Source organism: Somniosus microcephalus, chromosome 27, assembly GCF_052327205.1.
Source record: "Somniosus microcephalus isolate GS21.2 chromosome 27, FLI_Smic_1.0, whole genome shotgun sequence".
Taxonomy (NCBI): Eukaryota; Metazoa; Chordata; class Chondrichthyes; order Squaliformes; family Somniosidae; genus Somniosus; species Somniosus microcephalus.
The window spans coordinates 277,174-291,263 of NC_141013.1; the positions used below are offsets into that span (position 1 = coordinate 277,174).

The following is a 14,090-nucleotide window of genomic DNA, read 5'->3' on the forward strand; positions in this document are numbered from 1 at the left end:
CCACCGGTTGTCCCTTACATATAGATATATATACATAATTCCCTTTAACTTACCTAACTGTATGTACTTAACTTACTTAATTGTATTACTTACCAGTTAGGGCTGTTACCCCTTTAACTTACCTGTTGGGCCGTTGCCCCTTTAAGAGGTGACCTAACGTGCTGACGTCACGCATCACGTGACGCACGCGCGCCGGCCCGACTAGTTCTTCCAAGACATCCGCCGGCACAGCCCGGCCTACCGCGACTTCGGCCGCCCGACGGGAGCGACGCGATCTTCCGCCCCCGCGGCAAGCACCGGCACAGCCCGGCCTCGCGACCTTGGCCTCAACGGCCAGCCTCCGTACCGGGAGACGCGCTGACGCAACGACGTGGTCACGTGATGCCCCAAGCGCGGGCAAACGCGACGACGCGATCACGTGACGCCCAAAGCGCGGGAACACACAGCAGAGCGTCATCACGCTCTCCACAGTGCTCCTAGTTAGTCTTCGTGGAGGGACAAGACCTATACCACCGTGCTCCTACAGTCAGCCATCTTACCTGATGTAATTAGTCTGTTCTTGTAAATAAATAACTTGTTAATAGTTCGTCGAAGTCAAACTCTCTTATTTAGTGGCGATCAACACTAACCGCTACATTGGTGACCCAACGACGTGAGTACGGAAGCTCATCAATTCCAACACTACAATTGATGACCCCGTATCCGTGAACGATTTTCACGGTAGCAACGCGTAGCCTGAACCTCGTCTTCCCACAAGACGACCAACGCACAACCGACGAACAACCACGGAACAGCAACCGCCTCACTCCGCCAAAGGCAACCCCGTCTTTGCGAACGTATTCGCAAGGTAAGCGCAGCCTGGAGCAGATCCCACTTGACACGGACAAACCTCAACCAGACCCCGTTCGTTTTTTTGTGAGCAATTTTCACAAAAGAAGCACGCCATGGAAGCACCAGCCGTTTTGCTGTCGCTACCGCAATCCAGGGAGCTACAGTCTCCCTCGTGCTTTATACTGGTAGAAGCCCCGTTCGACGAGAACATCGATGCGGCGCCGACCACGCACTTGCTCACGGTCCCCGTACTCGTCTTTCCTACCGCCACACGGATCGTCCGCCTCTACGTCCACAGCGACAGCAAGTATAAATCTCTCCAAGCGCGGGGTACAGCATGTTCGGGCCCACAAGATCGGAGCGCGCCCCGCGGGGATACCACGAGGACTCACCCCCGCAAAACACGAGGACGCACTCCTCGTGCACGAGGACCCATCCCTCGCGAACCACGAGAACCCATCCCTCGTGAACACCGACGACTCCTTCTCCGCCGACAACGCACCAGCCCTTCAGCCTGCTGGTTGTGTTACCTACTACACGATTCGGCATGAACAAAAAGCGTGCCGCCCTCCCGGCTGTTTTCTCCTAAATTTACAAGAGTTACAAGTGTTGCCGCCCTCCAGGCAGAGTTAACCCCGCCTGAAAGCAACAACAACCTGGACCGTTGCCGCCCTTTCTCCAGTTTTCCCTTTTAACACATGCAAATGTCTATTGAAGCTGTATACAGAGAGGACGGGTCCAACGGGCATCCTGCTGCCGCGATCAACACGTGGAAGTTGCTCTGATCACAGATCAACACAGCAACTTTTCACCCTCCGTTCTGTTAATGTCGTAGCATTATGGCACGCACTGTTCCGTGCGTTCCAGCCTCCTGAAGGTTTCGCTCACCAGTCAACGGAGACATCGCCCGCGTCCGCTCAATCTGCCCGTCACTCTGATAAGGCCTGCTGTTTCGCACGTCTCTATGGTCCTTCGCCTGACGGATACGTTTTATTCGCCACGACACGCGTAAGGATCCGCTCACGAGCGGCATCTTCAGACCTCGCCTACCAAGTCGAGACAGCACGACCGCCGTGACCACCAGCTCGTCAGACCATCTCATCCTTGGACTTTCGTTAAAGCGAATTCTGGGGGGGGCCCATGTGGCGGTACCACCGGTTGTCCCTTACATATAGATATATATACATAATTTCCTTTAACTTACCTAACTGTATGTACTTAACTTACTTAATTGTATTACTTACCAGTTAGGGCTGTTACCCCTTTAACTTACCTGTTGGGCCGTTGCCCCTTTAAGAGGTGACCTAACGCGCTGACGTCACGCATCACGTGACGCACGCGCGCCGGCCGCCGGCCCGACTAGTTCTTCCAAGACGGCCGCCGGCACAGCCCGGCCTACCGCGACTTCGGCCGCATCGGCCAGCCGACGGGAGCGACGCGATCTTCCGCTCCCGCGGCAAGCACCGGCACTGCCCGGACTCGCAACCTTGGCCTCAACGGCCAGCCTTCGTACCGGGAGACGCGCTGACGCAACGACGTGGTCACGTGATGCCCCAAGCGCGGGCAAACGCGACGACGCGATCACGTGACGCCCAAAGCGCGGGAACACACAGCAGAGCGTGATGACGTCATCACGCTCTCCACAGTGCTCCTACAGTTAGTCTTCGTGGAGTCCCCGCTGGGACAAGACCTATACCACCGTGCTCCTACAGTCAGCCATCTTACCTGATGTAATTAGTCTGTTCTTGTAAATAAATAACTTGTTAATAGTTCGTCGAAGTCAAACTCTCTTATTTAGTGGCGATCAACATTAACCGCTACACCTGTCTCGTTACACAGGACCAGATCTAAGGTTGCTTGCCCCCTGGTCGGTTCAGTTACATACTGCTCAAGAAACCCATCCCTAATACACTCAATGAACTCATCCTCAAGGCAGCCCTGCCCAATTTGATTTGTCCAATTAATATGATAGTTAAAATCCCCCATAATTATAGATGTTCCCTTATTACAAGCCTCAACTATTTCCTGATTGATACTCCGTCCAACAGAGTTGCAACTGTTCGGAGGCCTATAGACTACGCCCACTAGTGTTTTTTTCCCCTTATTATTCCTTACCTCCACCCAAACTGTTTAATTATCCTGATCTTTTGACCCAATATCATTTCTCTGTATTAGTGATTCCTTCCTTTATTAACATAGCCACCCCACCCCCCCTTCCTTCCTTCCTGCCTGTCCTTCCTGATTGTTAAATAACCTGGTATGTTTAATTCCCAGGCATTGTCACCCTGCAGCCATGTTTCTGTAATGGCCACAAGATCATACCCATATGTAGTTATTTGTGCCATTAACTCGTCTATTTTGTTACGAATGCTACGTGCATTCAGATAGAGAACTTTCAAATATGTTTTGTGACACTTAGTTCCTGCTTTTGCCTTTTTTATTACTTTACCTTTTACTCCATACCTTCTGCCCCTTCCTGACACGCTCTGGTTTTTAATTTCCCCACTGCTACCTAAGTCTATGACCTTCTCTGTTGTCATTTTTATTATTTGCTCTCTAGGAACCTCCCCCCCACTAGTTAGTTTAAAGCCCTCTCTACAGCCCTAGTTATATGATCCGCCAGGACTCTAGTCCCAGCACTGGCCAAGTGAAGCCCGTCCCAACGGAACAGCTCCCTCCTGCCCCAGTACTGGTGCCAGTGTCCCAGGAAGCAAAACCCATTTCTCCCACACCAGTCTTTGAGCCACGCATTTAACTCTCTAATTTTATTTGTCCTAGCCAAATTCGCTCGTGGCTCATTATTACCCTTGAGGTTCTGTTTTTTAATTTGACCCCTAGCTGCTCATACTCCTTTAACAGAACCGGCTTCCGAGTCCTATCTACGTCGTTTGTACCAACATGGACCACGACAACTGGATCCACCCCCTCCCACTGCAAGTTTCTTTCCAGCCCAGAGGCGATGTCCTTAACCCTGTCACCGGGTAGGCAACACAGCCTTCGGGACTCTCGCTCTCGGCTGCAGAGAACTCTATCTATCCCCCTAATAATACTATCCCCTACCACTACAACATTTCTATTTACTCCCCCCTCTTAAATGGCCCCCCGTTCCACGGTGCTGTGGCCAGGTTGCTCATCCTCCCTGCAGTCCCTGCTCCTGTCCCCACAGGGAGTAAGAACCTCGAACCTGTTAGACAAGAGCAAGGGCTGCAGCTCCTCCAGCTTTACCTCCTGGATCCCCGTACCTGCCTCACTCGTAGTCACACCGTCCTGTCCCTGACCATGGGCTACATCTGAATTAATTAACTTCATAGGTGTGACCACCTCCTGATACACAGAGTCCAGGTACTTCTCCCCCTCCCTGATGTGTCGCAGTGTCTGAAGCTCAGACTCCAGCTCATCAACACGGAGCTGGAGTTCCTGTAGCAGCAGACACTTGTCACAGACGTAATCACCGTGAGCCTCAATGGGGTCACCGGCTCCCACATCTCGCAACAGTAACACATCACCTGCTCCATTCTATGTAATTAATTAAATTTTTTATTGTTAGTTATGGACACCCGCTGCCCGATTTTAGATGCTAGCATCCCCTTTAATTAATTGGATTTAAATTAAATCAATCCCTCTAGTTACACCAGTTAAATGGTTTACCAACAGTCACTCTGCGCCAGAAAGGCCTTATTAACTACAACCCACAGAGTTAAAGTTTGAAAAGAGCACCTAACACCCCACTTACCCTAACTCACACTTACCCAAACTTACAGCACTCTTGATGACTCGCACTCAGTGCTTGCTCACACTAAGACTGGTCTTTTTATACTGTTTGTTTGTTTACAGCCAAATGAGTCACCCCTGCTGATTGGTTAGAAAACTGGTTTCCACTGCCTGCTGTGCCAATTTACTCCTACTGCAGTGTAACCTTGTTTTACTCTTCTTAAACCAACAGATTCCCAAATATTTAACTTTTCCCCTTTACTTAAACTGCTTAAGTAATCTTATCAAGAATGATTTAAAGAGAAATAACAATTAAAGAACTCTCACACTTACCCAAACTCACAGCACTCTTTGATGACTCGCACTCAGACAGCTGCCATGTGGGAGAGAAAAAAAAAGCAGGGGGGAAGGGCCAAAACAAAGGCGTGGATAAAAAATATAAGTAAAAATGTAATGGGGCAGGGGTTATGATCTGAAATTGTTGAACTCTATATTGAGTCCGGAAGGCTGTAAAGTGCCTAATCGGAAGATGAGGTGCTGTTCCTCGAGCTTATGTTGAGCTTACGTGGAAATTTCTGGATATTCCGTGGAGATTTCTGGATATTAAGAGAATCAAGGGATATGGGGATAGTGCAGGAAAGTGGAGTTGAGGTAGAAGATCAGTCATAATCTTACTGAATAGAGTAGCAGGCTCAAGGGGCCGAATAGCCTACTCCTGCTCCTATTTCTTATGTTCTTATTTGCAATTCTCCAGTCCTCTGGCTCCACCCCCTAAGGAGGACTGGAAGATTATGGCCAGTACCTCTGCAATTTCCACCTTTACTTCCCTCAGCATCCTAGGATGCTTACCATCCAGTTCTGGCGACTTATCTACTTTAAGAACAGCCAACCTTTCTAGTATCTCCTCTCTATCAATTTTTAATCCTATCCAGTATCTCACCAAGCTCCTCTTTCACTATGACTTCGGCAGCATCTTCTTCCTTGGTAAAAACAGATGCAAGCTACTCATTTAGCACCTCAGCCATGCCCTCTGCCTCCATACGTAGGTCTCCTTTTTGGTCCCTCATCGGCCCCACCCCTCCTCTTACTACCCGTTTAATATTTATATGCCTATAGAAGACTTTTGGATTCCCTCTTATGTTAGCTGCCAATCTATTCTCATACTCTCTCTTTGCCTCTCATTTCATTTTTCACTTCCCCTATGAATTTTCTATATTCAGCCTGGTTCTCACTTGTGGAGTTCAGAAGAATGAGAGGCGATCTTATTGAAACATATAAGATTGTGAAGGGGTTGGATCGGGTGGATGCGGGGAAGATGTTCCCGATGATGGGTGAAACTAGAACTAGGGGGCATAGTCTTAGAATAAGGGGCTGCTCTTTCAAAACTGAGATGAGGAGGAACTACTTCACTCAGAGGGTGGTAGGTCCATGGAATATGCTGCCCCAAAAAGCTGTAGAAGCTACATCATTACATAAATTTAAAACAGAAATAGACAGTTTCCTAGAAGTAAAGGGAATTAAGGGTTACGGGGAGCGGGCAGGAATTTGGACATGAGTCTAGGTTCGGATCGGTCATGGCCCTGTGGGTAGCGGAGCGGGCCCAGGGACCGTGTAGCCTGATCCTGCTCCTATTTCGTGTGTCTAATTCTGTTAGATTCAGGAGATGGTTCTGTGATAGTGGATTGGCGGTTAGGATCAGATCAGCCATGATCTTACTGAATGGCGGAGCAGGCTCGAGGGGCCGATTGGCCTACTCCTGCTCCTATTTCTTATGTTTTTATGTATTCTCAACCTGACATCTGTCATACGCCCCCTTTTTCTGCTTCATCTTACTCTCTATCTCTTTCATCATCCAGGGAGCGCTGACTTTAGTTGCCCTACCTTTCCCCCTAATGGGAATGTACCTCAACTGTACCCAAACCATCTCCTCTTTAAAGACAGCCCATTGTTCAATTACAGTTTTGCCTGTCAATCGTTGATTCCAATTTACACGGGCCAGATCTATTCTCAACCCACTGAAATTGGCTTTCCTCCAATTAAGTATTTTTATTCTAGATTGCTCCCTGTCCTTTTCCATAGCTAATCCAAACCTTATGATACTGTGATCACTGTTCCCTAAATGTTCCCCTACTGACACTTGCTCCACTTGACCCACCTCATTCCTCAGAACCAGATCCAGCAATGCTTCCTTCCTTGTTGGACTGGAAATGTACTGATTAAGAAAGTTCTCTCGAACACACTTCAGAAATTCATCCCCCTCTAAACTCTATCACGGGCTGTCAATGGATGCAGATGTTTGTGAATAAAGCAAATGCAAATTCAGAAGCCTCAAGACAGATTTAAATTTACGCATCACGGTGATGTATATATTTTTACCTTGCAGCGCACCAGGAGCATGTTTGATTCCTTGTGGAAGTGGATGGTCCCAGGGATTAACTGCTCTTGTGTGAAAGCTACAGAAACAAACATTAAAAACTAATAGATGGAATTCTTAAAGGTTTCTCAGGATTATTGTTAGAGAGACAAAATGGGCCATACCAGTTGCAAAATATTTGAAATATGGAATAAAACAAAATGTAAAAAAGTCAAAAAAAGGGGAAATGGGTAAATATCAACAAGAGAAAACTTCTTCAGAACTGACAAATAACTGCAGTATATCATTACAAAGGATAAAAACAGGGCAGGTGCAACACATCACCCTCATCCAAATAAAACACACTGGAAAACCAAAATACAAACAGAAAATGCTGCAAACACAAAGCGGCTGGCAAATTGGGTAGGGTATGGTATGGTCGGGGTTTTGTTACTAGACTAGTAATCCAGAGGCCTGGACTAAAAATCTAGACAATATAAGGTCAAATCCACCATTGACAGCTTGAGGGTTTCAATTCAGAAAAATGTGGAAATATTTTAAAATAAGCTGGTATCAGTAAAAGTGACCATGAAGCTATCAGTTTGTTGTAAACCTGCCGTCCTTACCCGAGCTGGGTATACGTGACTCCAGTCCCACACCAACGTGGTTGACTTTAACAGCCCTTTCAGGCCACTCATGCGGTCTCAAAACCACTACCAGGAAAGGAATTAAGCGATTCACAAGGTGGCTCGCCATCACCGTCTCAGGACAACTAAGGATGGGCAATAAATGCTGGCCACATTCCAAATATTAATAATTTTTAAAGCATCTGTAAAGAGAAAAGACAGGGTATTGCTTCTGGTGTAGGTCTACCATTGCAACTGGGAGATGTGAATCCTTTCACAGTGAAAACAAAGGGAGGAGAAAGAACAGGTAGGTCAAGAATCAGGAATGCGACCTCCCATCAGAGAGGTCTGAATGGGTTAAAGGGTCACAGAGATGATCTTTTATCACTATTCCTAAAACCTAAGATTGGCTTAATTGGTAGAGTCCTCACCTCAGTGCTAGAATGTTGCAGATTCAAGGATTCAAGTTCCATTCCAGAACTTGATCACACTATCTAGGCTGACACCTCAGTACAGTTTCAGGGAGTATTGTATTGTTGAAGGGGCCATCCTTTGGATGAAAAATTAACCCCGACCACCTGTTTGGGTGGGCGGAAAATATCCCACAACACTATTCATAGGAACGAGAGTTGGCCAATTAGCCCCTCGAGCCTGTTATGCCATTCAATGAGATCATGGCTGATCTGTGACCTAACTCCATATACCCGCCTTTGCCCCATATCCCTTAATACCTTAGGTTAACAGAAATCTATCAATCTCAGATTTAAAATCAACAACTGATCCAGCATCAACTGCCATCTGCGGAAGAGAGTTCCAAACATCTACCACCTTGTGTGTAGAAATGTTTCCTAACTTCACTCCTGAAAGGCCAGGCTCTAATTTTTAGGCTATGTCACCTAGTCCTAGATTCCCCAACCAGCAGAAAGAGTATCCCTCTATAAGAACATAATAATTAGGAGCAGGCGTAGGCCATTCGGCCCCTCGAGCCTGCTCCGCCATTCAATAAGATCATGGCTGATCTTCCCCGCCCAATCCCCGTATCCCTTGATTTCCCTAGAGTACAAAGATCTATCGATCTCAGCCTTGAATTTACTCAATGACAGAGCATCCAAAGACCTTTGGGGCACAGAATTCCAAAGATTCACAACCCTCTGGGTGAAGAAATTCCTTCTCATCTCAGTCTTAAAAGGCCGACCCCTTATCCTGAGACTGTGCCCCTTAGTTTTAGCCTCTCCAGCCAGGGCAAGCATTCTCTCAGCATCTACCCTGTCAATCCCCCTCAGAATCTTGTATGTTTAAATGAGATCACCTCTCATTCTTTCTAAACTCTAGAGGGTATAGGTCCAATCTCTCCTCATAGGACAACCCTCTCATCCCAGGAATCAATCTAGTGAACCTTCATTGCACCGCCTCTAAGGCAAATGTATCCTTCCTCAGATAAGGAGACCAAAATTGTGCCCAGTACTTCAGGTGTGGTCTCACCAAATCCCTGTACAATTGTAGCAAGACTTCCTTACTCTTGTATTCCAAACCCCTTACAATAAAGGCCAACATGCCATTTGCCTTCCTAATTGCTTGCTGTACTTGCAAGCTAACTTTGTGTTTCCTGTACGAGGACACCTAAATCTCTTTGAACATCAACATTTAAGTTTCTCACCATTTAAAAAATATTCTGTTTTTCTCTTCTTCCCACCAGTCAATAACCTCACACTTCTCCACATTACACTCCATCTGTCACCTTATTGCCTACTCACTTAGCCTGTCTATATCCCTTTGCAGGCTCTTTGTGTCCTCCTCACAGCTTACTTTCCACCTAGCTTTGTATCATCAGCAAACTTGGATACATTACACTCGGTCCCGTCATCTAAGTCATTTATATAAAATTGTAAATAGCCGAGGCCCAAGCACTGATCCTTGTGGCACCCCACTAGTTACAGCCCGTCAACCTGAAAATGACTCATTTATCCCTACTCTCTGTTTTCTGTTCATTAACCAATCCTCTATTCATGCTAATACATTACCCCCAACCCCATGAGCCCCAAGGTGTTGCTATGGGAACCCACATGGGTCCTAGCTATGCCTGCCTTTTCATGGGATATGTGGAACATTCTTTGTTTCAGTCCTGCTCAGGCCCCCTCCCTCACCTCTTTTTCCGATACATTGATGACTGTATCGGTGCGGTTTCCTGCTCTCGTCCTGAACTAGAAAATTTTCACTTTGCTTCCAATTTCCACCCTTCCCTCACCTTCACATCGTCCATCTCCGACTCTTCCCTTCCTTTCCTCGATTTCTCTGTCTCCATCTCTGGAGATAGGCTATTGACAAACATTCACTATAAGCCTACTGACACCCACAGCTACCTGGACTACACTTCCTCCCACCCTGCTTCCTGTAAGAACTCTATTCCATTCTCCCAGTTTCTCCGTCTCATCTGCTCTGATGATGCCACCTTCCATACTAGTGCTTCTAACATGTCTTCCTTTTTCCTCAACCGAGGATTCCCCTCTACTGTGATTGACACGGCCCTTGACCGTGTCCGTTCTATTTCCCGCACTTCTGCCCTTACCCCTTCCCCTCCGTCCCGGAACCACGATAGGGTTCCCCTTGTCCTCACCTTTCACCCCACTAGCCTCCACATTCAAGGGATCATCCTCCGCAATTTCCGCCATCTCCAGTGTGTACCCACCACCAAACATATCGTCCCCCTCACCTCCCCTTTCAGCATTCCAAAGGGACCGCTCCCTCTGCAACACCCTGGTCCACTCCTCTATCACCCTCCAACAACCCTTCCCCTTCGCCCGGCACCTTCACGTGCAAGCGCAGGAGATGCAACACCTGCCCTTTTACCTCTTCGCTTCCCACTGTCCAGGGCCCCAAACACTCCTTCCATGTGAAACAGCGATTTACTTGTACTTCTTGCAATTTAGTATACTGTATTCGGTGCTCACGATGTGGTCTCCTCTACATTGGGGAGACCAAACGCAGGTTGGGTGACCGCTTTGTGGAACACTTCCGTTCAGTCCGTAAGGGTGACCCCGAGCTTCCGGTCGCCTGACACTTTAATTCTCCGCTCCACTCCCACTCTGACCTCAGCCTCTTACACTGTTCCAATGAAGCTCAACGTAAGCTCGAGGAACAGCACCTCATCTTTCGATTAGGCACTTTACAGCCTTCTGGATTCAACATCAAGTTCAACAATTTCAGGCCATAACCTCTGCCCCATCTTTTTTTTTTCCTCTCACATGGCAGCTGTCGATCATTCTGCCATTGCCATTTACACTTCATCTAGAGTTATCTTTTGTTTCTTAACTTGTCCCATTATCATCTCCTTTTGCCTCGCACCATCATCCCTTTTGTTTTTTACTCTCTCCTGCCTTCCATCCTAACACAGACCTTCCCTTTTGTGTTCTTTGCTCCCCTCCCCCCACTTGCTTAAAAACCTGTTCCTTCTCCAACTTTTTCCAGTTCTGACGAAGGTCATCGACCTAAAACGTTAACTCTGTTTTTCTCTCTCCACAGATGCTGCCTGGCCTGCTGAGTGTTTCCAGCATTTTTGGTTTTTATCCCATGAGCCCTTATCTTGTGTCACATTTTTTCATGTGGTACCTTTTTGAATGACTTTTGGAAATCCAAATATACTACATCCACTGGTTCCCCTTTATCTACGCCTAACATTTACATCCTCAAAAACTAATAAATTTGTCAAACATGATTTTCCTTTCATAAAACCATGTTTACTCTGACTAATCAGTTCCCTATCAGTTCCCCTTAATATCTTGAAAACTTATCAAATCACCCATTAATCTTCTAAATTTCAAGGAATACAACCCAAGTTTGTGTATTATCTCCTCGTAATTTAACCCTCAGAGTCCAGGTATCATTTTAGTAAACCTTCGCTGCACTCCCTCCAAGGCCAATATATCCTTCTAAGGTGTGATGCCCAGAACAGAACACAAGGACTCCAGGTGTGGTCTAACCAGGGTTTTGTACAGCTGCAGCATGACTTCTACCCCCTTGTATTCTAGTCCTCTAGATATAAAGCCAGCATTCTATTTGCCTTTTGATTAGTTTTTGCACCTGTCCATGATATTTTAATGATCAATTTACAGGAACCCCCAAGTCTCTTTGGAGCTCTTCTAGCTTTTCACCATTTAGAAAGTACTCTGATCTATCCTTTTTAGTTCCAAAGTGGATGACCTCACATTGCCGATATTGAAATCCATTTGCCACATTTTTGCCCAGTTAATCTATTGATATCTTTGTAATTTTATGCTTGCATCTACACTGCTTACAATGCCGCCTATCTTTATGTCATCGGCAGACTTGGATATGTGGCTCTCTATCCCGTCATCTAAGTCGTTAATAAATTTAGTGAATAGTTGAGGCCCCAATACAGATCCTGCGGGATGCCACGAATCACATCCTGCCAATTAGAATACCTACCCATTATCCCTACTGCCCGTCACCTGCCACTCAGCCAATTTCCTAACCAGGTCTGCCCCCAATTCCATGAGCTTCAACTTTAGCTAACAGTCCCTTATGAAGGACTTCATCGAAGGCCTTCTGGAAGTCAGTAGAAATAATATGCACAGACATTCCCCTGCCCACTACTTTAGTCACCTATACAAAAATTCAATCAGGTTAGTCATGCATGAACTAGGCTTTCCAAATCCAGGCTGGCTCACTCTCTCTCTCTCTCTCTGATCAGCTGAAAATTTTGAAGGTGTTTAGTCACCTGTTGTTTTTCTCTCATATTTCTTATTTCTCTCGCCTGGTTTAACTACTTCACATCTTTTAGTTTTCTCTTTACCTGTAGTGTCTAACGCGCAATTTCTGACTATTACCGTACTCTCTTCTTTTTCCTTTGTTTTAGAATTATTATTTATACTAACTGTTCTGCCTGAGCCCTCCCGAAGCAGGGCGTTTTCCTGGAGTTGGTGTCCTGGTTAACATTCCTCCCTCAACCAATGCGCAAACAAACCAGATTAACTGATCATTCATTTACTTGTTGTTTTGGCAACTTGCTCTGAGCAATTGGCTGCAAGTAACAGGGTATACTTCAAAAGTGATTCATTGGTTGAAGTGCTTTCAGAAGTCCTGAGAATATATATAAAAATACTTGTTCTTCACCTTTGCTGGTCACATAACCCATTAATTCGGTGACGGAACAGCATTCCTGACACTTGCCACCTGCTCTCTCTCTCTTCTTGGTCATTATTTGTTCAGTTCTGATGAAAAATCAACCTCTGAAATATTAACGAACTTTTCTCTTTACACTTGCTGATGGTTATTTCTAACAGTTTCTGTATTTATCTTTTTACAGCTTAAAGGGCACCTTATTCCTGGGCGGCTTGGCTGTCCAGGAGGAGGAGAAGAGAGGGGAAGAAGGGAGCGGCGAGAGCGGGGGGAGGTCGGGGGCAAGGGGGGGCAGGGCAAGGGGGGGCAGGGCAAGGGGGGGCAGGGCAAGGGGGCAAGGGGCGGGGCAAGGGGGCGGGGGCGGCGCTGGGGGGGGAGGGGGGGGCAGGGGGGAGGGGGGGGGCAGGGGGGAGGGGAGGGCGGCGGGGGGGAGGGGGGGCGGCGGGGGGGAGGGGGGCGGCGGGGAGGGCGGGAGGGGGGGCGGCGGGGGGGAGGGGGGGCGGCGGGGGGGAGGGGGGGGCGGCGGGGGGGAGGGGGGGCGGCGGGGGGGAGGGGGGCGCGGGAGGGGGAGCGGGGAGGGCGGCGGGTGGGGAGGGGGGGCGGCGGGGGGGAGGGGGGGCGGCGGGGGGGAGGGGGGGCGGCGGGGGGGAGGGGGGGCGGCGGGGGGGGAGGGGGGCGGCGGGGGGGAGGGGGGGGCGGCGGGGGGGAGGGGGGGCGGCGGGAGGGGAGCGGGGGAGGGGGCGGCGGGGGGGAGGGGGGGCGGCGGGGGGAGGGGGGCGGCGGGGGGGGAGGGGGGGCGGCGGGGGGTGAGGGGGGCGGCGGGGGGGAGGGGGGCGGCGGGGGGGGAGGGGGCGCGCGGGGGAGGAGGGGGCGCGGAGGGGGGGGAGAGGGGGCGGCGGGGGGGGAGGGGGGCGGCGGGGGGGGGAGGGGGCGGCGGCGGGGGGGCGGCGGGGGTGGGACGGGGGGGGTGGCGGCGTGGGGAGGGGGGGCGGCCGGGGGGGGGGAGAGGGGGGGCGGCCGGGGGAGGCGGCAGGGGGGGAGCGGGGGGGGAGAGTGAGGGGGCGGCGCGGGAGGGGGAGAGGGGGGGGGCGGCCGGGGGGGGGAGGCGGCCGGGGGGAGGGGGGGGGGGCGGCCGGGGGGAGGGGGCGGGGGGCGGCCGGGGGGAGGGGGGGGTGGCGTCCGGGGGGGAGGGGGGGTGGCGGCCGGGGGAGGGGGGGGGGCGGCGGGGGGAGGCGGGGGGGGGGGGGGGGGGCGGCCGGGGGGAGGAGGGAGGGGGGGCGGGCCGGGGGGGAGGGGGGGGGGGGGCGGCGGGGGGAGGGGGGGGGGGGGGGGCGGCCGGGGGGGAGGGGGGGGGGCGGCCGGGGGGAGGGGGGGGGGGGCGGCCGGGGGGAGAGGGGGGGGGCGGAGGCGGCGGGATGGGGGGGGGCGGCCGG

At 50.1% G+C, this 14,090-nt stretch overlaps 1 protein-coding gene across 1 annotated transcript in view; it reads right to left on the reverse strand.

Annotated features, from left to right (window-relative positions):
• Positions 1 to 14,090, reverse strand: part of mtfmt (mitochondrial methionyl-tRNA formyltransferase) — an 85,006-nt gene that overhangs the window by 26,980 nt on the left and 43,936 nt on the right. Inside the window, 1 exon segment of the mRNA XM_085968266.1 lies at positions 6,919 to 6,995. Coding sequence (XP_085824392.1) covers positions 6,919 to 6,995 — 77 coding nt within the window.